This window comes from Oncorhynchus mykiss, chromosome 32 (genome assembly GCF_013265735.2).
Source record: "Oncorhynchus mykiss isolate Arlee chromosome 32, USDA_OmykA_1.1, whole genome shotgun sequence".
Lineage (NCBI taxonomy): Eukaryota > Metazoa > Chordata > Actinopteri > Salmoniformes > Salmonidae > Oncorhynchus > Oncorhynchus mykiss.
Genome location: NC_050572.1, coordinates 31,748,986 through 31,775,133, shown reverse-complemented (window position 1 = coordinate 31,775,133; position 26,148 = coordinate 31,748,986). Strand labels below are relative to the sequence as shown.

The 26,148-nt window shown below is 42.9% G+C and overlaps 1 protein-coding gene across 1 annotated transcript; it reads left to right on the top strand.

Annotated features, from left to right (window-relative positions):
- Positions 1 to 1,602: 1,602 nt before the first annotated feature.
- On the top strand, positions 1,603 to 22,655 carry LOC110488294 (vacuolar protein sorting-associated protein 45). The gene is made up of 15 exons (XM_021560464.2): positions 1,603 to 1,903; positions 2,355 to 2,489; positions 3,040 to 3,100; positions 5,249 to 5,328; positions 5,601 to 5,669; positions 5,854 to 5,991; positions 6,068 to 6,178; positions 6,784 to 6,918; positions 11,312 to 11,425; positions 11,667 to 11,834; positions 13,990 to 14,148; positions 14,567 to 14,674; positions 14,795 to 14,916; positions 15,131 to 15,262; positions 21,915 to 22,655. The coding sequence occupies exons 1-15, from the start codon at positions 1,811 to 1,813 to the stop codon at positions 21,997 to 21,999; spliced, it is 1,710 nt and encodes a 569-aa protein (XP_021416139.1). The 5' UTR covers positions 1,603 to 1,810; the 3' UTR covers positions 22,000 to 22,655.
- Positions 22,656 to 26,148: the final 3,493 nt, after the last annotated feature.

Sequence of the window (26,148 nt, the reverse complement as noted above, 5' to 3'; positions counted from 1 at the left end):
CTGCAGTGCATCTCCTCCTCATGGACTGCACCAGATTTGCCAGTTCTTCTTCTTCAGTGCTGTGAGATGTTACCCCACTCTTCCACCAAGGCACCTGCAAGTTCCCGGACATCTCTGGGGGGAATGGACCTAGCCCTCACCCTCCAAGCTAACAGGTCCCAGACGTGCTCAATGGGGTTGAGATCCAGGCTCTTCGCTGGCCATGGCAGAACACTAACATTCCTGTCTTGCAGGAAATCACGCACAGAACGAGCAGTATGGCTTGTGGCATTGTCATGCTGGAGGGTCATGTCAGGATGAGGGAGGAGGATGTCTTCCCTGTAACACACAGCGTTGAGATTGCCTGTCATGACAACAAGCTCAGTCCGATGATGCTGTGACACACCGTCCCAGACCATGACGGACCCTCCACCTCCAAATCGATCCCGCTCCAGAGTACAGACCTCGGTGTAACGCTCATTCCTTCAACAATAAATGTGAATCCGACCATCACAAATGGTGAGACAAAACCGAGACTTGTCAGTGAAGAGCACTTTTTGCCAGTCCTGTCCTGTCTATTGCGGACAGTCTGAGCACTGTTGGAGGGATTGTGCGTTCCTGGTGTAACTTGGGCAGTTGTTGTTACCATCCTTTACCTGTCCTGCAGGTGTGATGTTCGGATGTACCGATCCTGTGCAGGTGTTGTTACACGTGGTCTGCCACTGCGAGGACGATCAGCTGTCCATCCTGTCTCCCTGTAGCGCTGTCTTAGGGGTCTCACAGTATGGACATTGCAATTTATTGCCCAGGCCACATCTGCAGTCCTCATGCCTCCTTGTAGTATGTCTAAGGCACGTTCACGCAGATGAGCAGGGACCCTGGGAATCTTTATTTTGGTGTTTTTCAGAGTCAGTAGAAAGGCCTCTTTAGTGTCCTAAGTTTTCATAACTGTGACCTTAATTTCCTACCTTCTGTAAGCTGTTAGTGTCTTAACGACTGTTCCACTGGTGTATTTTCATCAATTGTTTATGGTTCATTGGACAAGCATGGGAAACAGTGTTTAAACCCTTTACAATGAAGATCTGTGAAGTTATTTGGTTTTTCAGAATTATTTTTGAAAGACTGGGTCCTGAAAAAGGGACTTTCTTTTTTTGCTGAGTTTATATTGTGGGAAAATACAAATGCATCAATGCTTGTATCATGTTTTATTACAATACTGTATGTTTTGATCACATTTTTTTACTGTATTGAATTGCATTGCAGTTTATTATTGTTACAATGGTCTTCATGCTGTTGAATAGACTGACGAATGTAATAAAATTCAGTATTTTTCATGTTTAAAATGTTTACACCACAGTTATTTTGTTTAGTTAAATTACCTTTAAAATGGTTACTTACTTTAAAGACTGCAATAAATTATATGCTATTTGTACATCTCAATATTTAGCAATGTGGTTCATTTGAATGGTTTGCCCTTACCAAAAAGGCGTCCTCGTCTTAAACAATTGGAGGTGCATTGTGGGATATAACAAACATATGCTGACTTCGGATCAGTGAAATGCATGCTCAGTTAATGCTTTTGCCTGAGCGTTTGCTCTACGAACTGGTTCTGGATCAGTTAACCAATTCTTCACCCGGAAATGTATCTCGAGGTTCATTTCGAATCAGACAGCTGTAACCAACCTCAGCTGAGCTGAACGTTTGTCAACAATAGGTTAATTTGACCAAACGAAGTGAAGCGTTACCTGGTATAAGAGACCTTTACCGAATATAATTCGGCCTTTGTGTATTTTTCAAGCTGCCATCATTAGCATTTTAGAACATTGTCAAAATGAATGTGACACTTGCTGTCAAGCAGTATATATCCAAAATGATAGAAAACAGCGGACCAGGGATGAAGGTTCTGCTCATGGATAAAGAGACGGTAAGTAATTGTAGCTAGAATGGTTACAATGTAGTAGTTCTAACGATGTAACGTTACAGTGGTTACAATGTATCAGGTTACTTTTGTTGATATCCATTGTCTATCAGAGACAGACACGTTGAAGGGACATAACCTTGAGTTATTCGACAATTCCTGGGAAATGTTAATAATATAGATAGGAGAACCAAGATGTGTTGATAATGTCATATTGTCTGCATCTATTCCCATTGGAAGTTGCATAGGAAAAAGATCAGAGAGGTGGATACACAAATGTGGATAGGCCTGCATCATTTGGACTCAAGACCATATTCAGGACTGTAACCTTTCAGCTGTCACAACCAGTGATGGAAGGAAAATATTGAATCTCATTCATCTCTCAGCAAAATCTCTGGCTCAGGTAAAAAGGAATGTACTGCACCACATGCCTATTTGTTTGTGTTTGTCTCATCAGACCAGCATCGTCAGTGTGGTCTACACTCAATCTGAGATACTACAGAAGGAGGTCTACCTGTTCGAAAGAATCGACTCGCAGAATCGAGACAACATGAAGCACCTCAAAGCCATCTGCTTCCTCAGGCCAACCAAGGTGCCCCAGTCACTGTATACACATTGTAGCCAGCCTTTGCTCTGCATTAAAGGTCCAATTCATCTGTTTTTATCTCTATATCAAATCATATCTGGGAAACAACTAAGTCACTTTCTATGATTGTTTTCATTTAAAATTGTAAAAAAAATAAACAAATAGCTTCTTGGCGATTTCACCATGGAAGGCCAAAACAGACTCAGGCGGTCTTTTCAAACAGCTCTTACACTAAAAGGGATAATCTTTTTCACAAATTCACAGTATTATTCCAACCTCATAGTGTGGAAATATATATTAAACACAGGGGGGAATCATGTTTTTGACTGCACCAGGCCTTTAAGACTTTAGCCTACACATTCTGTATCTACTGGATTGTGTCCATCCATAACTGTATAAATGCATATTTCAACTGCTTTATTGTACCTATACCAAATGTACACTCCATATTGCATTGCATCCATACACTGTGCACTATTTGGAGGCAAAATACTTTAGTCGTGCTCAATTTTGGATTTGTATGACACCCCTGACTTTCTCTCTGCCCTCATTACAGGAGAATGTGGAAAATCTGATACAGGAGCTCCGGCGACCCAAGTACAGTGTCTACTTCATCTGTAAGGATTTCTGCACTGTTGTTCAAATCATATGGTTCAATGTTCTGATTCTTGTGAATGTTTTTAGATAGTCCTTGTTATCTGTATTTGATCTAAGATCTTATGTCTCTGGATCATTTATATGTTTTAGACCTATAGACTCAAAATTGATTGCCCATGCATCAACAGCGAATTATGACAACTCAGTAATTTCATGGTGACGGCAATTGCCCATACAGAAAAAATAATATATTGACACGTTTTTTAACAACATGTACAGTGCCTTTTTGGAAAGTATTCAGACCCCTTGACCTTTTCCACATTTTGTTAGGTTACAGCCTTATTTTCCCCCCTCATCAATCTACAAACAATACACCATAATGACAAAACAAATACAGGCTTTATACATTTTTGCAAATTTGTAAAAAAATAAATATAAAAAAAAAAAAGGTTAAAAAATAAATATATATTACATTTACATAAGTATTCAGATTCTTTACTCAGTACTTTGTTGAAGCACCTTTGGCAACAATTACAGCCTTTAGTCTTCTTGGGTATGACGCTACAAGCTCGGCACACCTGTATTTGGGGACTTTATCCCATTATTCTCTGCAGATCCTCTCAAGCTCTGTCAGGTTGGATGGGGATCGTTGCTGCAAAGCTATTTTCAGGTCTCTCCAGAGATGTTCGGTTGGGTTCAAGTCCGGGCTCTGGCTGGGTCACTCAAGGACATTCAGAGACTTGTTCTGACGCCACTCCTGCATTGTCTTGGCTGTGTGCTTAGGGTCGTTGTCCTGTTGGAAGGTGAACCTTCGCCCCAGTCTGAGGTCTTGAGAGCTCTGGAGCAGGTTTTCATCAAGGATCTCTGTACTTTGCTCAGTTCATTTTTGCTTTGATCCTGACTAGTTTCCCAATCGCTGCCGCTGAAAACCATCCCCACAGTATGATGATGCCAGCACCATGCTTGACCGTAGGTATGGTGCTAGGTTTCCTCCAGATGTGATGCTTGGCATTGGGGCCAAAGAGTTCAATCTTGGGTTCATTAGATCAGAGTATCTTGTTTCTCATGGTCTGAGAGTCCTTTAGGTCCCTTTTGGCAAACTCCAAGCGGGCTGTCATGTGCGTTTTACTGAGGAGTGGCTTCTGTCTGGTCACTCTAACATAAAGGCCTGATTGGTGGAGTGCTGCAGAGATGGTTGTCCTTCTGTAAGGTTCTTCCATCCCCACTGAGGAACTCTAGAGTTATGTCAGAGTGACCTATGGGTTCTTGGTCACCTCCCTGACCAAGGCCCTTCTCCCCCGACTGCTCAGTTTGGCTGGGCGGCCAGCTCTGGGAAAAGTCTTGGTGGTTCCAAACTTCCACTTAGGAATGGGCCACTGTGTTCTTGGAGACCTTCAATGCTGCAGACATTTTTGGTACCCTTCCCCAGATCTGTGCCTCGATACAATCCTCTCTCGAGGCTCTACGGACAATTCCTTCTACCTCAAGACTTTGTTTTTGCTGTGACGTGCACTGTCAACTGTGGGGCCTTATATAGACAGGTGTGTGTGCTTTCCAAATCCAAAACATCTCAAGGATGATCAATGGAAACAGGATACACCTGAGCTCAATTTCGAGTCTCATAGCAAAGGGTCTGAATACTTATGTAAATAAGGTATTTATGTTCTTTATATTTAATACGTTTGAAGATGTCCATAAATGAAGATGTCCATAAATGATCCCCAACCAAATTTACTGAGCCTGAGCAATTTTGACAAAAATTGTGATTGACAGCTCGGGAAAATAGATTTACATACATTCTACATTCAAGTGTCATTTCGAAACACCTCAATTATTTTTTACTATGTTTCATAAGTGGCAGGTAGGCTATACCTCAAAAGCTGCAGAATTTATTTTCAACTACAACTCAATGATCCGACTTTTGCATGCAAAACGCCATTTTGGTACTTTAGCATTAGGTTCCCAGAGGTCAATAGATACTCAACATTATCATTGAGGTAGAGAGGGTTGTGAGGTGTGAATGTGTCTTTTTTTTCAACTATATGTACATATATTTTATTTATTTATATATTTGATCAATACATTTCCCAAATATATTCAGATTTTATCGAAATATATTCTAATATATTTTTCCGTATGGGTGACATCCTCCTCATAATCCTTTTTAGACTTCAGCAACGTCATCAGTAAGAGTGAGATAAAAGCCCTGGCCGAGGCGGATGAACAGGAGGTGGTCGCAGAAGTGCAGGTAAGTTAACACTAAGGGCAGTACTGTAGGACAGGAACCATGCTTTAGGTACCCAACTTTTATTTTTTACTATTCTGGACTTTTATTTGTATATTTTTTGGGGCAGAATGATGCTCCATAGGTTTAACCTACTTGTCCTAAATGTAAATGTTGTATCATTTCTAGTTAGAACCCCTTCACGCTACATATAGTCTTGTAATAGTAGAAATGAGTATGAGATATCCTTTGACATTTTAAACTGGAAATTAATAGGTTCTCTCATATGACTGCAGGAGTTCTATGGAGACTTCATTGCTGTGAACCCACACCTTTTCTCCCTCAACCTCAGTGGTGTGGCAAGGGTAAGACATGCAAATAGGCCATGACGCTTTAGATATGTGACAGTTTATAAAGTGAACCATTATTCATCTGCATTGATTTTAGATTAACGTTTTCTATTTGTCTCTGCGTATGTCATATTCCCTCTGTATTTTGGATCTATTTACAGAGTGCATTCATATCTCATTGTGTGTGTGTGTATTGCAGGGTCGTAGCTGGGAGCCAACTCTCCTGCCACGTACCACCCAGGGTCTGACCTCGGTGCTGCTGGCCCTGAAAAAATGTCCCATGATCCGCTACCAGCTGTCCTCAGACATGGCCAAGCGACTGGGAGAGAGCGTAAAGGTGACTAATATCACATGCACACCTATCACACGCACATAAACACACACGCAATCTCACTACCCATCTCCTCCCCCAGCAAATAATCACCAAGGAGTATGAGCTGTTTGACTTCAGGAAGACAGAGGTGCCTCCTCTCCTGCTCATCTTGGACCGCAGCGATGACGCCATCACCCCACTACTCAACCAGGTCAGAACTAAGAGTCAGAGTGATGACTCCATCACCCCACGACTCAACCATGTCAAAATTAAGAGTCAGGGTTGTATTCAGTATGCACAACAGAAGTAAATGCTCCAAAACTAAGTGAAACTAAGTATTATCTGAATTTTTTGGGGGAACTAGTAGAAAATCATTTCTAAGATAATCTACTTAGATAATATATGTTTGGTATACATGTTTTCTAGCCAGGGACCAGACTGAATGTTTTATCAGCCGGGAACCCAGGCTACATTATTACAAAAGATAGGCAATGACCAGGTCATTATAGTCATACTATGTACAGACAGTATATTCACATCATTCTGACGTGTACTGCAGCCTCTGATCACTTGGGGGCAGCAGAGTCTTGTACTTACATTTACCAAGCCTGCAACCTGCACTGTAAACTAGGTCATGTACTCATGGCCCTTTGTGTCACAGCTAATGAACCAATCTTTAGCTCATTAGACAAGCTAATCAATTGGTTAAACTACATATACTCTTCATCGCTGAAGGAATTTAGAGATGACATTAACTTTATTTAATTGTAGGTTTCATTGTTTTGGTTTCATTGTTTGTTTCCCTGCTCCATCTAGTGGACGTACCAGGCCATGGTGCACGAGCTGCTTGGCCTCAACAACAACCGCATTGACCTGTCAAGAGTCCCAGGGATCAGCAAGGACCTGAAGGAGGTGGTGCTGTCTGCAGAGAACGATGAGTTCTATGCCAATGTGAGTCTCTAGGCCTGGTTCCAATTCTTTGGCTTTGAAATGGTCCCATTGGGCCAGCTGGCTGGTAGCCTAGAGCAGGGTTATACAAATTTTATTTTCTTAATGTTGGACATAAATGATTGTAAAAACACCAGTATTATAGCACCAAGCGATTTTAATTTTTGAAATCTGTTCCAAACTATTCCCATGCATAATAGATAGATATGTGATCATGTACAAATGTAAGCAAGATTTGAAATTATTATGTTTCCGTCAAATGTTATATCTATTTGGGCTTCTTGCAGGACAATTTGCAGTCTACACATTTTTTGTAATTTATTCCGGCCCCCTGACCATCCGCTCAAGAATAAATCGTCTGTGGCTTTTTATTTTTTTATTTAACCTTTATTTAACCAGGTAGGCTAGTTGAGAACAAGTTATCATTTACAACTGCGACCTGGCCAAGATAAAGCATAGCAGTGTGAACAGACAGCAACACAGAGTTACAAATGGAGTAAACAATAAACAAATCAATAACACAGTCAATTTTTGTTTTATATATATATATATATATATATATATATATATATATATATATATATATATATAAAAAAAGTCTATATACATTGTGTGCAAAAGGCATGAGGAGGTAGGCGAATAATTACAATTTAGCAGTTTAACACTGGAGTGATAAATGATCAGATGGTCATATGCAGGTTGAGATACTGGTGTGCAAAAGAGCAGAAAAGTAAATAAATAAAAACAGTATGGGGATGAGGTAGGTAAATTGGGTGGGCTATTTACCGATGGACTATGTACAGCTGCAGCAATCGGTTAGCTGCTCAGATAGCAGATGTTTAAAGTTGGTGAGGGAGATAAAAGTCTCCAACTTCAACGATTTTTGCAATTCGTTCCAGTCACAGGCAGCAGAGAACTGGAAGGAAAGGCGGCCAAATGAGGTGTTGGCTTTAGGGATGATCAGTGAGATACACCTGCTGGAGCGTGTGCTACGGGTGGGTGTTGCCATCGTGACCAGTGAACTGAGATAAGGCGGAGCTTTACCTAGCATGGACTTGTAGATGACCTGGAGCCAGTGGGTCTGGCGACGAATATGTAGTGAGGGCCAGCCGACTAGAGCATACAGGTTGCAGTGGTGGGTGGTATAAGGTGCTTTAGTAACAAAACGGTTGGCCCTGTGATAAACTGCATCCAGTTTGCTGAGTAGAGTATTGGAAGCCATTTTGTAGATGACATCCCCGAAGTCGAGGATTGGTAAGATAGTCAGTTTTACTAGGGTAAGTTTGGCGGCATGAGTGAAGGAGGCTTTGTTGCGAAATAGAAAGCCGATTCTAGATTTGATTTTGGATTGGAGATGTTTGAAAAGGAAGGAGAGTTTACAGTCTAGCCAGACACCTAGGTACTTATAGATGTCCACATATTCTAGGTCGGAACCATCCGGGGTGGTGATGCTAGTCGGGCGTGCGGGTGCAGGCAGGTAACGGTTGAAAAGCATACATTTGGTTTTACTAGCGTTTAAGAGCAGTTGGAGGCCACAGAAGGAGTGTTGTATGGCATTGAAGCTCGTTTGGAGGTTAGATAGCACAGTGTCCAAGGAAGGGCCAGAAGTATACAGAATGGTGTCATCTGCGTAGAGGTGGATCAGGGAATCGCCCGCAGCAAGAGCAACATCTGATATATACAGAGAAAAGAGTTGGCCCGAGAATTGAACCCTGTGGCACCTCCATAGAGACTGCCAGAGGACCGGACAACATGCCATCCGATTTGACACACTGAACTCTGTCTGCAAAGTAGTTGGAGAACCAGGCAAGGCAGTCATTAGAAAAACCGAGGCTACTGAGTCTGCCGATAAGAATATGGTGATTGACAGAGTTGAAAGCCTTGGCTAGGTCGATGAAGACGACTGCACAGTACTGTCTTTTATCGATGGCAGTTATGATATCGTTTAGTACCTTTAGCGTGGCTGAGGTGCACCCGTGACCGTCTCGGAAAGCAGAGAAGGTGCGGTGGAAATCGAGATGGTCAGTGATCTGTTTGTTGAAGTGGCTTTCAAAGACCTTAGATAGGCAGGGCAGGATGGATATAGGTCTGTAACAGTTTGGGTCCAGGGTGTCTCCCCCTTTGAAGAGGGGGATGACCGTGGCAGCTTTCCAGTCCTTGGGGATCTCAGACGATATGAGAGGTTGAACAGGCTGGTAATAGGGGTTGCGACAATGGCGGCGGATAGTTTCAGAAATAGAGGGTCCAGATTGTCAAGCCCAGCTGATTTGTACGGGTCCAGGTTTTGCAGCTCTTTCAGAACATCTGCTATCTGGATTTGGGGAGGCTTGGGCGAGTAGCTGCGGGGGAGGGGGGGGGGGGGGGGGGGGGGGGGGGGGTGGAGCTGTTGGCCGAGGTTGGAGTAGCCAGGAGGAAGACATGGCCAGCCGTTGAGAAATGCTTGTTGAAGTTTTCGATTATCATGGATTTATCGGTAGTGACCGTGTTACCTAGCCTCAGTGCAGTGGGCAGCTGGGAGGAGGTGCTCTTGTTCTCCATGGACTTTACAGTGTCCCAGAACTTTTTGGAGTTAGAGCTACAGGATGCAAATTTCTGCTTGAAAAAGCTGGCCTTTGCTTTCCTGACTGACTGCGTGTATTGGTTCCTGACTTCCCTGAACAGTTGCATATTGCGGGGACTATTCGATGCTATTGCAGTCCGCCACAGAATGTTTTTGTGCTGGTCGAGGGCAGTCAGGTCTGGAGTGAACCAGGGGCTATATCTGTTCTTAGTTCTGCATTTTTGGAACGGAGCATGCTTATCTAAGATGGTGAGGAAGTTACTTTTAAAGAATGACCAGGCATCCTCAACTGACGGGATGAGGTCAATATCCTTCCAGGATACCCGGGCCAGGTCGATTAGAAAGGCCTGCTCTTAGTAGTGTTTTAGGGATCGTTTGACAGTGATTAGGGGTGGTCGTTTGACTGCGGACCCGTAGCGGATACAGGCAATGAGGCAGTGGTCGCTGAGATCCTGATTGAAGACAGCGGAGGTGTTTTTGGAGGGCCAGTTGGTCAGGATAACGTCTATGAGGGTGCCCTTGTTTACAGATTTAGGGTTGTACCTGGTGGGTTCCTTGATGATTTGTGTGAGATTGAGGGCATCTAGCTTAGATTGTAGGACTGTTTGGGTATGGACCTGGAAAGTATGACGTTACTTTGCAGGCTATCTCTGCAGTAGACTGCAACTCCTCCCCCTTTGGCAGTTCTATCTTGACGGAAAATGTTATAGTTGGGTATGGAAATCTCAGAATTTTTGGTGGCCTTCTTAAGCCAGGATTCAGACACAGCAAGGACATCAGGGTTGGCAGAGTGTGCTAAAGCAGTGAGTAAAACAAACTTAGGGAGGAGGCTTCTGATGTTGACATGCATGAAACCAAGGCTTTTTCGATCACAGAAGTCAACAAATGAGGGTGCCTGGGGACATGCAGGACCTGGGTTTACCTCTACATCACCTGCGGAACAGAGGAGGAGTAGAATGGGGGTGCGGCTAAAGTCTATCAAAACTGGTCACCTAGAGTGTTGGGGAAAAATAATAAAAGGAGCAAATTTCTGGGCGTGGTAGAATATATTCAGGGCATAATGCGCAGACAGGGGTATGGTGGGGTGCGGGTACAGCGGAGGTAAGCCCAGGCACTGGGTGATGATAAGAGAGGTTGTATCTCTGGACATGCTGGTTGTAATGGGTGAGGTTACCGCATGTGTGGGAGATGGGACAAAGGAGGTATCAGAGGTATAAAGAGTGGAACTAGGGGGTCCATTGTAAACTAAAACAATGATAACTAACCTGAACAACAGTATACAAGGCATATTGACATTTGAGAGAGACATACAGCGAGGCATAAAGTAATCACAGGTGTTGATTGAGAGAGCTAGCTAAAACAACAGGTGAGACAAAAACAGCTATATAGCCAACACGACAACAGCAGGTAAAATGGCGATGACTAGGCAGAGAGGGTCGGATTAACTACACACAGAGCCTGAGTTCGCGGCTGGGGCCGACAGATAAAAAATAAATAAACAGAATGGAGTACTGTGATTAATGGACAGTCCAGTAGGCATCAGCTATGTAGCCAAATTATCGTAGTGTCCAGGGGGCAGCAGTAGATGGAACAGGGGAGCCCCACTATGCCACCGACACAGCGTTTAAAGTTAGTAGCGTCTGCTCCGGCTTAATCTAGCTGATGATCCCTTGCCTAAAGGTTAGGAACGCTAGCCAGCAAACCTCTTTAAGAAGACTCGGAATGAAAAAAATGGCAGAATGTGTAGCGGCCGGTCAATGGGGAAGGTTAAAGAATTCCGACAGGGCCAGATGTTGGCTAACAACTTCCAATTCACTCTCACATTCTGTTATTCAGAATCTGTACCTGAACTTTGGAGAGATTGGCACAAACATCAAGAACCTGATGGAGGACTTTCAGAAGAAGAAGCCCAAGGAGCAACAGAAGCTGGAGTCCATCTCTGATATGAAGGTGAGACCTGGGCACTGTTGTCCCACAAGAACTCAATTTCCCAGCATGTCCTGTAGCAGTTGTAGCTGTAGCATTTAGAACCACTAATACTTCTCAGCCACATTGGTTAATAACCACTCGGAATGAGATAAATGATGTCTTAATTCCAATAATGATACAAACTACAAATAATAATTGCTGCAAGTTTAAGAAATCATTCTGTTTTCTTCTTTTTAATCATTCCCTCTGTTTTTCTCTGCAGGCGTTTGTAGACAACTACCCCCAGTTCAAAAAGATGTCGGGTACAGTGTCGAAGCACGTGACTGTGGTGGGCGAGCTGTCTCGCCTGGTGAGCGAGAGGCAGCTGATGGAGGTGTCAGAGCTGGAGCAGGAGCTGGCCTGCCAGAATGACCACTCAAGTGCATCACAGGTAAGACTCTGCTCTGGAGTTAAACGGATATTTTGGGATTTTGGCAATGAGGTCCTTCATTTACTTCCTCAGTTATTTCTCTGTGTCCAGTATGAAGGAAGTTAGAGTTAGGTTTGCATGCTAGCAGATACCCATAGATTTCCAGACATTGCACTAATGCTAGTTAGCGTTGGCTTGAGAAACTACCTCTAACTTCCTTCATAATGGACACAGAGACAAAAATGGTATCCACAAGTTCATCTGACTCTGGGGGAGTGGATAAAGGGCCTCATTGACAGAATCCTGAAGTATCCCTTAGTATTCACTTTGTTACGTTACAGCCTTATTTTAAAATGGATTAAATTGTTTTTTTTACTCATCAATCTACACACAATACCCAGTAATGACAAATCAACACCAGGTTTTTAGAAATGTATTAAGAATTCAACATTGATATGACATTTCCATATGTATTCAGACTTTGTTGAAGCACCTTTGGCAGCGATTACAGTCTTCTTGGGTATGATGCTACAAGCTTGGCACACCTGTATTTGGGGAGTTTTTTTCCATTCTTCTCTGCAGATCCTCTCAAGCTCTGTCAGGTTGGATGGGGAGCGTCACTGCACAGCTATTTTCAGGTCTCCAGATATGTTCGATCGGGTTAATGTCCGGGCTCTGGCTGGGCCACTCAAGGACATTCAGAGACTTATCCCAAAGCCACTCCTGCGTTGTCTCGGCTGATGTCCTTTTGTAAGGTGAACCTTCACCTCAACCTGGGCCTGGTTTCCTCCAGACGTGATGCTTGGCATTCCGGCCAAAGAGTTAAATCTTGGATTCATCAGACCAGAAAATCTTGTTTCTCATGGTCTGAGAGTCTTTAGGTGCCTTTTGGCAAACTCCAAGCGGGCTATCATGTGAGCTCTGTCAGAGTGACCATTGGGTTCTTGATCACCTCCCTTACCAAGGCCCTTCTCAGTTCAGTTCAGTTTGGCTGGGCGGCCAGCTCAATGAAGAGTCTTGGTGGTTCCAAACTTATTCAATTTAAGAATGAATGAGGCAACTGTGTTCTTGGGGACCTTCAATGTTCCAGAAATGTTTTGGTACCCTTCCCCAGATCTATGCATCGACACAATCCTGTCTCTGAGCTTTATTGACAATTCCTTCGACCTCATGGCTGGGTTTTTGCTCTGACATGCACTGTCAACTGTGGGACCTAATATAGACAGGTGTGTTCCTTTCCAAATCATGTCCAATCAATTGAATTTACCACAGGTGGACTCCAATCAAGTTGTAGAAATATCTCAAGGATGATAAATGGAAACAGGATGCATCTGAGCTCAATTTCGAGTCTCGTAGCAATGGGTCTGAATACCTATGTAAATAAGGTATTTCTGTTATTCATTTTTAATAAATTTGCTAACATTTCTAAAAACCTGTTTTTGCTTTGTCATTATGGGGTATTGTGTGTAGATGAGGAAAAACAATAATTTAAACAATTTTAGAATAAGGCTATAACGTAACAAAATTGGAAAAAGTCAAGGGGTCTGAATACTTTCCGAATGCACTGTATTTTATTTTTCAATTTACCTGTAGGAAACATTTCTGTTATTACCAATTGAGTTTCCTGAATTGGCTGTTGAAATGAATCAACACTACAACCCTGCTCTGCACTGACTTGGTGCCAGAGACGGACTAGAATCACACTACTAGATTCTGTATGTAGATGAAACGCATGTCAAATATGAACCAGGCAGAGACTAGACACTGACCAGACACAGGCCTGAAATAGACATGACATGTGGTAGACCGGTAGACAAAGAGCAGGCACCAGACCGAACTGCCCAGTATGTAAATGTAGGGGTCCTATCACTGTCAACAATGAACATGTGACATCACATGTTTTTTTCTGGAGGGTGCTTACCAATGAATGCTTTATTATACCATAACACACACAGTTCACATAAAAGCATAAAAAAATACAAAATGTTCCCTGTTTGTTGAAGAAGAATACAGCCTACTGCTGTATTGTATATTGACTTGGCCACTTGTAATAATAAGTGACTTTCAGAAAACAATAAAACACTGCACATAGAAATCATAGTGAAGTGTTATTGAAAATAAATAATTTAAGTCTGTATTAAAGGCTATGGAAATTATAGTCCCTGTTGTTCTGCAGAACGTGCGTCGGCTGCTGCAGAACCCGCGGGTGAGCGAGATGGACGCGGTTCGCCTGGTGATGCTGTACGCACTGCGCTACGAGAGACACAGTAGCAGCATCCTGCCGGGCCTCATGGAGGAGCTCAACAGGAAGGGCGTGTCAGAGAAGCATTGCAGGGTAAGGGAACATTCTATACTGTACCACTACCTGGCCCTTGTCAATATGAGGACTGTATACTACCTGGCCCTTGGCAATATGAGGACTGTATACTACCTGGCCCTTGGCAATATGAGGACTGTATACTACCTGGCCCTTGGCAATATGAGGACTGTATACTACCTGGCCCTTGGAAATATGAGGACTGTATACTACCTGGCCCTTGGCAATATGAGGACTGAATACTGTTGTTGTACCTGTCTATATATTATGTGGAGGATGTTATTATTTGGGGATTTGTCAATGCCTCTGAGGATAAATAAATATACGTTCAACTCAACAATGTACAATACAGTATGTTTAATGTATCTGTCTCACCAATCTAGGTGAAAACCAGGTTAGAAGAATCAACGTATGCCTGTTTAATCTTTTACCTCAGATGGTAACGTCCATGGTGGAGTATGGAGGGAAGAGGGTGAGAGGAAGTGACCTCGTCAACCCCCAAGATGCAGTCGCCATCACCAAACAGTTCTTCAAGGGGCTGAAGGTACACCGTTCTCTCCACAATTTAGACAGATACTAGCTGGAGTTGTGTGTCCATCTATCCATCCTCGATCAGTTTCTAATAAAAAACCTTTGTTTTGTGTGTGTGCGTGCGTGTCTCCAGGGAGTTGAGAATGTGTACACGCAGCATGCACCGTTACTGCAGGAGACCTTGGACCAGCTGATTAAGGGGCGGCTGAAGGACAGTCATTTCCCCTACTTAGGACCCAGCTCCCTTAGAGACAGGTAGAGTGACACACACACACACACTTAGACACAACCTCAGACCCTACACCTGTATAGCCAAACACACACACTGTTACTGATGCATGTGTTACTGATACGTAAAAACACATATTCTGTGTGTATGAGCACGGATAGGCTTACGGTTCATCACCATTATTGGATTACCCCAACCAGATGATAGCCTATCAGGGGTAACCATGTATTTCCTCTTCAGGCCACAGGATATCATAGTCTTTGTCATCGGAGGGGCCACCTATGAGGAGGCACTGGCGATCTATAACCTGAACCGCACCGTGCCTGGGGTTCGGATCGTACTGGGCGGCACCACCATCCACAACACCAAGAGGTCAGAATCATCAACCACACCTCGTGACCTTTTCGCCTCAGTCAAATTACATCCAGACATAGCCATTAGACATCCATTATTTGATACCAGGTCAACACATATGATAAAAATGGCTTAACCCCGTAGTCAATGTTCCCGCCCTGCGGAAATCTAATTAGCATAATAAAAACATCCCTGTTAAAATACATCTTTGTAAGATAGAGATATCTGTATTTTGCATGGGATGCGTTGCAATCCACTGCATCCGCCAATCTGCGGCATCCGCATCTGCCAATCTGCGGCATCCGCATCTGCGGTGGAAGGTGGCTGAGCTACAGAGGTGTTTGTCAGACCATGAGACATCCTGAAAATCGGTCTTCTCTTTTTTTTTTTTTTTTTTTTTGAATTTTAGCCTTTTTTCTCCCCAATTTCGTGGTATCCAATTGTTTGTTTTTTTAGTAGCTACTATCTTGTCTCATCGCTAGAACTCCCGTACGGGCTCGGGAGAGACGAAGGTTGAATGTCATGCGTCCTCCGAAACACAACCCAACCAAGCCGCACTGCTTCTTAACACAGAGCCATCCAACCCGGAAGCTAGGCGCACCAATGTGTCGGAGGAAACACCGTGCACCTGGCAACCTTTGGTTAGCGCGCACTGCGCCCGGCCTGCCACAGGAGTCGCTGGTGCACGATCAGACAAGGATTTCCCTACCGGCCAGACCCTCCCTAACCTGGACGACGCTAGGCCAATTTGCGTCGCCCCACGGACCTCCCGGTCGCGGCCGGTTACGACAGAGCCTGGGCGCGAACGCAGAGTCTCTGCTGGCGCTGCAGTACAGCGCCCTTAAACACTGCGCCACCCGGGAGGCGTCGGTCTTCCATCGGTCTTCTCAAGAATACTTCTGTAGCGTCTGAATGGTTTGGCCTAACTAATATGACCACTCAATGGACAGATGAGACTCTCCCAAATACGATGGTGTTCTCCGTTTTGCTCTACGACCCCACAAGCGTCACGGGACTCGTCTGAAGTTGGTACCTACAATCTGCTAACGTCTGTAGCATCCGAACAGTTTGGGCTACACACAAATATGACCCCTCTATGGAACGGGGAGACTCTCATAAATGTCAATTTCGTTTTGCTTTGTTCTAGGACGTCGACAAGACTAATCTGAAGGTAGCCCGGTACCAGATAAATATTAATGGAAGTATAAACTGAGTGTACAGAAAATATTGAGTTGCACCCCCTCTTTGCCCTCAGAACAGCCTCAATTCGCCAGAGCATGGACTCTACAAGGTGTCAAGTGTTCCGCTGGGATGCTGGCCCATGTTGACTCCAGTGCTTCCTACAATGTCAAGTTTGCTGGATGTCTTTTGGGTGGTGGACCATTCTTGATACACACGGGAATCTGTTCAGCGTGAAAAACCCAGCAGCGTTGCAGTTCTTGACACAAACCGGTGCGCCTGGCACCTACTGCCATACCCTATTCAAAGGCACTTCAATATTTTGTCTTGCCCATTCACCCTCTGAATGGCACACACACAGAATACATTTCTCAATTGTCTCAGGACTTCAAAATAGTAATTTTAACCTGTTTCCTCCCCTTCATCTACACTGATTGAAGTGGATTTAATAAGTGACATCAATAAGGGATCATAGCTTTCACCTGGTCAGTCTGTCATGGACGATCCCTTATTGATGTCACTTAAATCCACTTCAGTCAGTGTAGATGAAGGGGAGGAAACAGGTTAAATAAGTGTGTGCATAATGTTTTGTACACTCAGTGTATATGGAAGTAGTTTAGTGCCAATTTCTTTGTTAAATATGTGTAAAAATATATATAATAATTCCCTGATCTTACTAATAGCACTCAGATATAGGACAGAGAATTTAAAATTAACTTCCTTTTTATTAAATTTTTTTACAATATTTTTTTCCCATGTATGAATCTGTTATTCAATGCATTTCTGTGGGCTAATGGCATTAAGGCCAAATTCAGAGTTTCATCAGATATATATACAGTACCAGTCAAAGGTTTGGACACACCTACTCATTCCAGTTGTTTTTTTTTGTGACTATTTTCTACATTGTAGAATAGTAGTTAAGACATCAAAACTATGAAATAACCCATATAGAATCATGTAGTAACCAAAAAAGTGTTAAAGAAATCAAAATATATATTTAGGTTCTTCAAAGTAGCCACCCTTTGCTTTGATGACAGCTTTGCACACTCTTGGCATTCTCTCAACCAGCTTCATGAGGAAGCCCAATTTTTCAGTTTTTGATTTGTTAAAAAAGTTTGAAATATCCAATAAATGTCGTTCCACTTCATGATTGTGTCCCACTTGTTGTTGATTCTTCACAAAAAAATACAGTTTTATATCTTTATGTTTGAAGCCTGAAATGTGGCAAAAGGTCGCAAAGTTCAAGGGGGCTGAATACTTTCGCAAGGCACTGTATTTGTTTCTTGAACTGTGAGGCATTTACTTGGGCTGAAATTTCTGAAGCTGGTAACTCTAATGAACTTATCCTCTGCAGCAGAGGTAACTCTGGGTCTTCCTTTTCTGTGGCGGTCCTCATGAGAGCCAGTTTCATCATAGCACTTGATGGTTTTTGCGACTGCACTTGAAGAAACTTTCAAAGTTCTTGAAATTTTTCAGATAGACAGACCTTCATGTCTTAAAGGAGTGATGGACTGTCGTTTCTCTTTGTTTATTTGAGCTGTTCTTGCCATAATATGGACTTGATCTTTTACCAAATAGAGCTGTCATCTGTATACCACCCCGACCTTGTCACAACACAACTGATTGGCTCAAACGCATTTAGAAGGAAGGAAATTCCACAAATGAACTTTTAACAAGCCACACCTGTTAATTGAAATGCATTCCAGGTGACTACCTTCATGAAGCTGGTTGAGAGAATACCGAGTGTGCAAAACTGTCATCAAGGCAAAGGGTGGCTACTTTGAAGAATCTCAAATATAAAATATATTTTGAGTTGTTAAACACTTTTGGTTTTGAGTTTTGATGTCTTCACTATTATTCTACATTGTTGAAAACAGTAAAAATAAAGAAAAACTCTTGAATGAGTAGGTTTGTCCAAACTTTTGACTGGTACTGTACATGTAACCTACTGAGACACCAGGTCCCCACATTTCCCACTCTCCCACACCGAATATCTTGAAGCCACAGTGTTTTTCTCGCAGGCTCTATTTCCCTACGTGGGAGCATTGTGAACCGTAGGTCGGGATTTTCCGACTTGGTTACATGTACATTGAATAACACAGCATCTTTTTCTTTTACAGATTTTTTTTATTTCTGTATAACAAAAAATCGACAAGAAGTTGGAAAATAATGTTTGCTTTCCCCAATTTGTGATTGAGGGGAATTCCTTCTTATGATGTGAATATCGACTCGGGGTCACCTGGGAGTCAGTGTTCTGGTAGTCAGTGTTCTGTTCTGTACGTACAGTGTAGGCCACATTTGAATGTAATTTTTTGTAATGACTTCACTAATGTTCAAGTTTTGGCATTTCAGTTTTTGTTAAATTTACTGAAATAACTTCAATGTTAAAGGGGAATTTTACTCGATAACCATTTCACTCATTAAACTGTTGTTTTTTGAGTAAAATGTCCCTTTCTGTAACTTTTCTACTCATGGGGGCGGCAGGTAGCCTAGTGGTTAGAGCGTTGGACTAGTAACCGTAAGGTTGCAAGATCAAATCCCCGAGCTGACAAGGTACAAATCTGTCTTTCTGCCCCTGAACAAGGCAGTTAACCCACTGTTCCTAGGCCGTCATTGAAAATAAGAATTTGTTCTTAACTGACTTGCCTAGTTAAATAAAGGTAAAATAAAAATGGAGGTAAACTTTTTAGATGACGACTAAGGATATTAGTTGTGTTCTGTATGGTTTACTATGTCCAACCCTTGGTTGCAATGGAGTCGCCTGAAGAGTAATTCAACTTGCATTCCTCTTTTGAACCTTAGTTGTTCTTTGTGTTGTGCAACGATGTAGAATCAAGGCCCTTTCTCTGAAAAGCAGTTCTTTCTTGACTCTCTCTCTCTTTCTCTCTGACTGTTTTTGCTGAATGAAGGTTCTCTCTACACACAGCCTCTCTCAGCCTCTCCCCCTCTCCCTTTACCTCTCCTGCAACATCTCTCTCCCTCTATCTTTCTCTTTTTATCTCTCTGTCTGACTGGCTGTGTTGGCTGAATAAATAATTGTATACATCTATATATCTTTCTCTCTCAAGCTGAGCTGAATAGAACATTGTGTGATTACGTAACACGGTGGTGCTCAGGAGATGCGTCCGTGCTCTTTTTGTGATGCCCCTTCTGACACTCCTGTGTGGGATCGCCCCTCTTCTCTTTCATCACGGGGTCTGGACACACACACACACACACACACACACACACACAGATGTCAAACCATACATTTTTCTCCCGGTTATATGACAACTTAGTGGTCCTCGTCAACTGTTGATGAAATTCCAACTCGAGCAGGGTGAGATTGACCAGGTGTTACCTGAGAAGTGATTTAGCTAAGAGAGACCAACGCTCCCTGTTTGCAGTGCTATTACATCACCCGGGTTCCTAAGCAGCACCTACTGTATGTGCTGAGTGATGATGCTCCTTGGCCCCGTTTTTCACATTTTATCGCGGAGCGCTTGCTGATGCCCCTCAGGTGAAGTGTCTCCCACACCGGTTTATGTAAAACCGTCTTAAACTTTCCACTTCTGGGAGTTCAACTTCCAACTGTCTTTCTCTGGTCCTGAGGCGTTTTGTGTTGTACTGCAGCAGTCACTGTTGTGCTGTTAAGGTCATGGGTGCACCTGTGTTGTGAGGTTTCTTTTTTTAGCGTGCCGTTGCTGTCCCATTCTAGTGAAATGCTGATTCTCGCTGTATAGGAGTTTACATTTTAGTGTCGTGACATTCTCTGTTTTGCCTGTCACAAGCAGGCTTGTTTATATAAGCGGATGTTGACATAGTGTCACGTGTTCATATTTCACATCTATGCTGCTAGCTGTATTTTCATTACGTTTTAGAGATGTAAAACATTCTGCCAGTTTTATAGTTTAGCTCTGAGGGCAGATTCTAGGTATGCAAGATAGATGCTATCTAGATACCGTCTCCTGCCGATGTGACATTGAGTAAGGCACTTAACCCATAGGTTGCAGAGGGGGTGGCTGGCCCTGGCTTCTAACTCTTCTGTGTGTTTGTGTGTGTTGCTTGGGAGGTTTGTTTCAAGCGAAAAAAAGTCCATGATCTGAAAATAGCAATGCACATTAATTTTTCTTTTATTCATTTTTTATTTAACTAGGCAAGTCGGTTAAGAACAAATTCTTATGTATAATGACGGCCAAACCCGGGCGACGCTTGGCCAATTTGTGCACCGCCCTATGGGACTTCCAATCACGGCCGGCTGTGATACAGCCTGGATTTGAACCAGGGTGTCTGTAGTGACACCTCAAGCACTGAGATACTGTACCTTTGACCGCTGCGCCACAAGTAGTCTTCTTCTGACATCTACATACACGTTATTTAATAACCCTTTAATGGCTGTGACGGCACGTCCCATGCTTTTTTTTAGCTCATAGCCGCAGTGTGTGGTACATTTGAACCATGATCTACCCCTTCACCCAGAGGCACTGTAAGCCAATATGAATGGGGCTCTTAAATGCGTCTTTTAAGCTTCTTCCCCCCTTTTGTACTGCATGAGTCACTCGCTGCCCATAGGTACTCACGAGCTGTTTCATGATAATGCTCCCTGCAACCAGCCACACAAAGACACAATAAACACATTTGGGGGATTTGTCCAGGCCACCCTGTACTGCTGTGTGCTGCCCCACTGGGCCAAAAGCTGGAGATATATGCCTACCAATAAAGGACCAGTACCATCGTCACTGCAGGGGTCAGTATCTCCCTTTGAAACCAGGACTGGTATTGAATTATAATATGGCTGATTGAATGATACCACGTTGCACTCTTGTGCCGTTTGAACTTTAACCTCAGGATATTTTATTTTTTTTTAATGTGTAGATGGGTGGATAGTAGGTTATCTGACCTAGGTCCTAGACAATGTGTTTAGTCACTCGTTGATATAGGCTAGTTGCCCAGAGCAGGCTGTGTTAATGGAAACCCACTGAGAACAGATGAATATTGGCAAATGTCACGCTGGTATCCCTGATATATCACTGCAATACTTTGAAATTACTGCTCTGTCAAAAGTCAAAATGACGGTCTTTCATTGGCAGAGGACTGTAAGAGAGACAAGACGGCTGCTCTTTAGAGCCTTGCCTTTCAGAGTGAGAAGAAGCCTAAATGTCTCTCGTGTCGTTTGCAATCACACCCTAAAATGTCTTGGCTTGATCAGCTAAAAGAAATAGGTATTTTGACATTTCTCTAGTGGGTCTTTTTTGTGTGTTTTTTTTTGGCCATGTCTCAGCCATATCCTTTCTTTACAGACCGGAACCCTAGTGACACACACTGACACTGTGTGTGTGTCTGTCAGTGTCACAGGGCTGGGACTGAGGTAATCGTGTCTGTCATATTGGCTTCTGTTTTTAGATGAAAATGTATTTTGAGAGTCACAGAGATGTTGATGTACTGCTCATGCTTCTCTCAGCTCGTGAGGAACTAACGGAATGATATGTTCCTTTTCTGCCCTCTCGCACAGCTTCCTGGAGGAGGTGACATTGACGGCGGGTGCAGGCCAGGCCGAGAGGCTGCAGAGGGCGGGTGGTCATCCAAACAGACGCTGAATGTTTGACGTCACCCCCCCACACACACACACACTCTCACGATATCTTGTGTCCGTTCCTTATTGGTATCACTAGCCCATGCTTTAGTTCATGAAGGTGTCCCACTAAAAACATTCCAGTGTGTTCAGCTGTCACCACCACACTGCTGGACTCTTTATCAACCCCTTAAAAACTTGTTGTAACTGGGGCAATTAACTCCAACCAAATGAACATGTAACTCAATTAGACAGTCAGGTTACCTAACCCTGGGAACTAAAACGATCTGTTCCCCCACTTAACTAGGTTACCGAGTGGCTGACTTGTGACTGGACGGAACACTCTCAATGTTAGTGTCTAACATTTGAACCTATTGCAATGTCACATTTCCTCTTAAATTGAAGTAGAAAACTCCAGTCTTATATTAGACCCTTATTTAATTACTGAAAACAGAAGTGACACGACCTTTGAGTCTTGTTTATCTTAAAAGTGAATATATATGGGCCCAAAAATGTCAAACATTTCTCTCTAAGATTACAATATGTACCGTGTATGTTTTTCTTCTTTGCCTATGTACATTTCCACATGCTATGTACATGTTGTTCAAACATACTGATTTTGAAATGAGTGTGAATATTTTAAAGAAAATACCAATAAAGAGTGAAATGTTGTGTCCCTCATTTATCTTTGGGATTGTACAAATTTCCTGTTATGGTGTAATCGATTTTCCTTTCCATCACCCATTTCTTGTGGCAGTTGATGGAAATGGCCCTGACTGTTTTGATTTCATTCATATGTAGTGTTATTGTGCACAACTTTCTCCCTTAGATCAATAATGATAACCTAATCCTGTTCCCCCATCCAATTCCATTATGCTAAGCCACACGCTCTCTGAACATCTTATGAGAAATGCCCTCTGTTGTACTTTTTGTTTTTACAGTATTTCCTGCACCGTGTTTCTGCTATGACATGAAAGTACAGATTGTAAACTGTATCTACTGTTGGATGTGTTTGGTCTTTGATTGTGGGTTAGTATGATTGCTCTGGTTCAACACCCCCCCCCCCCCCCCCCCCACCCCACAACAAACAACCCAAACATGTTTGGCAGCCAATGTTTGGCAGTTGTTTCTTTGCCAAGTGCCTACCTCCACTGCCAGCCACATGGGCCACAGATATTCAGCCTGCCTCACTATAAAACCTCTCCAAACCCCCCCCCCCCCCCCCCATCACCATCCCCAAATCAGATCCTCTAATCCTCCACAACAACAACCAGCATTGCTTGGGTTATGTTCATAAGTAATACAGCAGAAAGCGTTTTCAACGGGGAACGGAAATGTGCATTTCTTATTGTACTCTCCCTGTTTGAATCCATTTCATTCATTTTAATACCAAATAAACCAGAGCCTGTTCACCATTACACAGTAGCAACTGCACAGTCCGGGTGCATCCCCTGGAGATTCTGACTGTGTGTTCTGAGAGATCTGGGGATCAGGAAAAGGCTCAGAGTGTGTGCTCTGAGCAGCTTAATTCAGAATATTTACACAACACTGCTTTTTCTTATTTGAGGTTAAAAAAATGTGGTGTTCAGTTGTTTCAGTTTATTTAGAGGCTAAGTAGATGGGAATATGACTACTAGGAAAGTCGCCCCAGGATGTCTCTAATTTGCCAACAACTTCCATCTGAACCCAAGAGACATGAGTCGTACGACAGGATAATTTGCCCAATTTGTGTTTGTAATGACTAAGGTGAATGTGATGGAGTCAGTCTGACTCAGATATGTACAGCATTTGTCTCTTCTCATTTGTGTATCTGTATATTGAGGAGGGGAGAGGGAACATGCACAGCTGAAAATAGTCAAGAAATAGACGACAACTACAGTCGTTGCCAAAAGTTTTGAGAATGACACTTCTATTCATTTTCACAAAGTTTGCTGCTTCAGTGTATATATTTTTGTCAGATGTTACTATGGAATACTGAAGTATAATTACAAGCATTTCATAAGTGTCAAAGGCTTTTATTGACAATTACATGAAGTTGATGCAAAGAGTCAATATTTGCAGTGTTGATCCTTTTTCAAGACCTCTGCAATCCGCCCTGGCATGCTGTCACTTAACTTCTGGGCCACATCCTGACTGATGGCAGCCCATTCTTGCATAATCAATGCTTGGAGTTAGTCTGAATATGTGGGTTTTTGCTTGTCCACCTGCCTCTTGAGGATTGAACACAAGTTCTCAATGGGATTAAGGTCTGGGGAGTTTCCTGGCCATGGACCCAAAATATCAATATTTTGTTCCCTGAGCCACTTAGTTATCACTTTTGCCTTATGGCAAGGTGTTCCAACATGCTGAAAAGGCATTGTTCGTCACCAAACTGTTCCTGGATGGTTATGAGAAGTTGCTCTCTGAGGGTGTGTTGGTACCATTCTTTATTCATTGCTGTGTTCTTAGGCAAAATTGTGAGTGAGCCCACTCCCTTGGCTGAGAAGCAACCCCACACATGGTCTCAGGATGCTCTACTGTTGGCATGACACAGGACTGATGGTAGTGTTCACCTTGTCTTCTCTGGACAAGCTTTTTTCCGGATGCCCCAAACAATCGGAAAGGGGATTCATCAGAGAAAATGACTTTACCCCAGTCCTCAGCAGTCCAATCCCTGTACCTTTTGCAGAATATCAGTCTGACCCAGATGGTATTCCTGGAGAGAAGTGGCTTCTTTGCTGCCCTTCTTGACACCAGGCCATCCTCCAAAAGTCTTCACCTCACTGTGCATGCAGATGCAGTCACACCTGCCTGCTGCCATTCCTGAGCAAGCTCTGTACTGGTGGTGACCCGATCCCACAGCTGAATCAACTTTAGGAGACGGTCCTGGCGCTTGCTGGACTTTCTTGGGCACCCTGAAGCCTTCAATCGAACCGCTCTCCTTGAAGTTTTTGATGATCCGATAAATGGTTGATTTAGGTGCAATATCTTTGCCTGTGAAGCCCTTTTTGTGCAAAGGAATGATGACGGCACGTGTTTCCTTGCAGGTAACCATGATTGACAGAGGAAGAACAATGATTCCAAGCACCATCCTCCTTTTGAAGCTTCCAGTCTGTTATTCGAACTCAATCAGCATGACAGAGTGATCTCCAGCCTTGTCCTCGTCAACACTCACACCTGTGTTAACGAGAGAATCATTGACAGCTGGTCCTTTTGTGGCAGAGCTGAAATGCAGTGGAAATGTTTTTTGGGGATTCAGTTCATTTGCATGGCAAAGAGGGACTTTGCAATTAATTGCAATTCATCTGATCACTCGTCATAACATTCTGGAGTATATGCAAATTGCCATCATACAAACTGAGGCAACAGGCTTTGTGAAAATTAATATTTGTGTCATTCTCAAAACTTTTGGCCACGACTGCACTAGCCTACTGTCTGGAGTGCATGTAACAGTCATTTAAACATCTCCAACATGAGATAAAACTTTGTGGTCTCCTAGAAATATAATAGAAAGAATAGATTATATTTCTATGTTGGTCCCCAAATAATCACCATAGAAATAGAATAGAAATAATAAATTATATTTCTTTGTTGGTCCCCAAATACTCATCATAGAAATAGAATAGAAAGAATAGATTATATCCCCAAATACTCTAGAAGAAAAAGAAACGCACACCTATTTAGGCGAGGTGCTGGCTAGCGGAGTAGAAAACTGGAATATAAAGGAGAGCAGCACACTCTAGGAAATAAAGGAGAGCAGCACACTCTAGGAGCTCAGATGCAAAAATGTAATATCCAACTTTTCGACAGCCAAGCTGTCTTCATCATGCCCTGATGAAGACAGCTTGGCTGTCGAAACGTTGGATATTATATTTTTGCATCTGAGCTCCTAGAGTGTGCTGCTCTCCTTTATTTTCAAGGTCCCCAAATACTCACCTTCTCCTCTGTAATATGGTTCAAATTGAAATATTTTGGGTTAACCTCCCCTCTCATCCTCTTGGTTTGATGGATAAATCTAGTAGTCCTAATTATTACAATAATGTATAGGTTCTATCGAAAATCAATAATGGCATATAAAATCATTCTCATAATGATATAAATTGTGGATTTTTGTTTATAGGCCCCTATATGGGCAGGTTATTGTTGGCTTCCTCTCAACTGACCCTTGCTCTGCTATTTTCCTAAACGACGAGCA

What these genes read in the sequence shown, in the direction of transcription:
- LOC110488294 (XM_021560464.2), top strand. Translation starts at nt 1,811, where the DNA reads ATGAATGTGACACTTGCTGTCAAGCAGTATATATCCAAAATGATAGAA. An exon ending in ACCTCAGTGGTGTGGCAAGG is followed by an intron (nt 5,670 to 5,853) that starts GTAAGACATGCA and finishes TGTGTATTGCAG; the next exon opens with GGTCGTAGCTGGGAGCCAAC. An exon ending in AGTCCATCTCTGATATGAAG is followed by an intron (nt 11,426 to 11,666) that starts GTGAGACCTGGG and finishes TTTTCTCTGCAG; the next exon opens with GCGTTTGTAGACAACTACCC.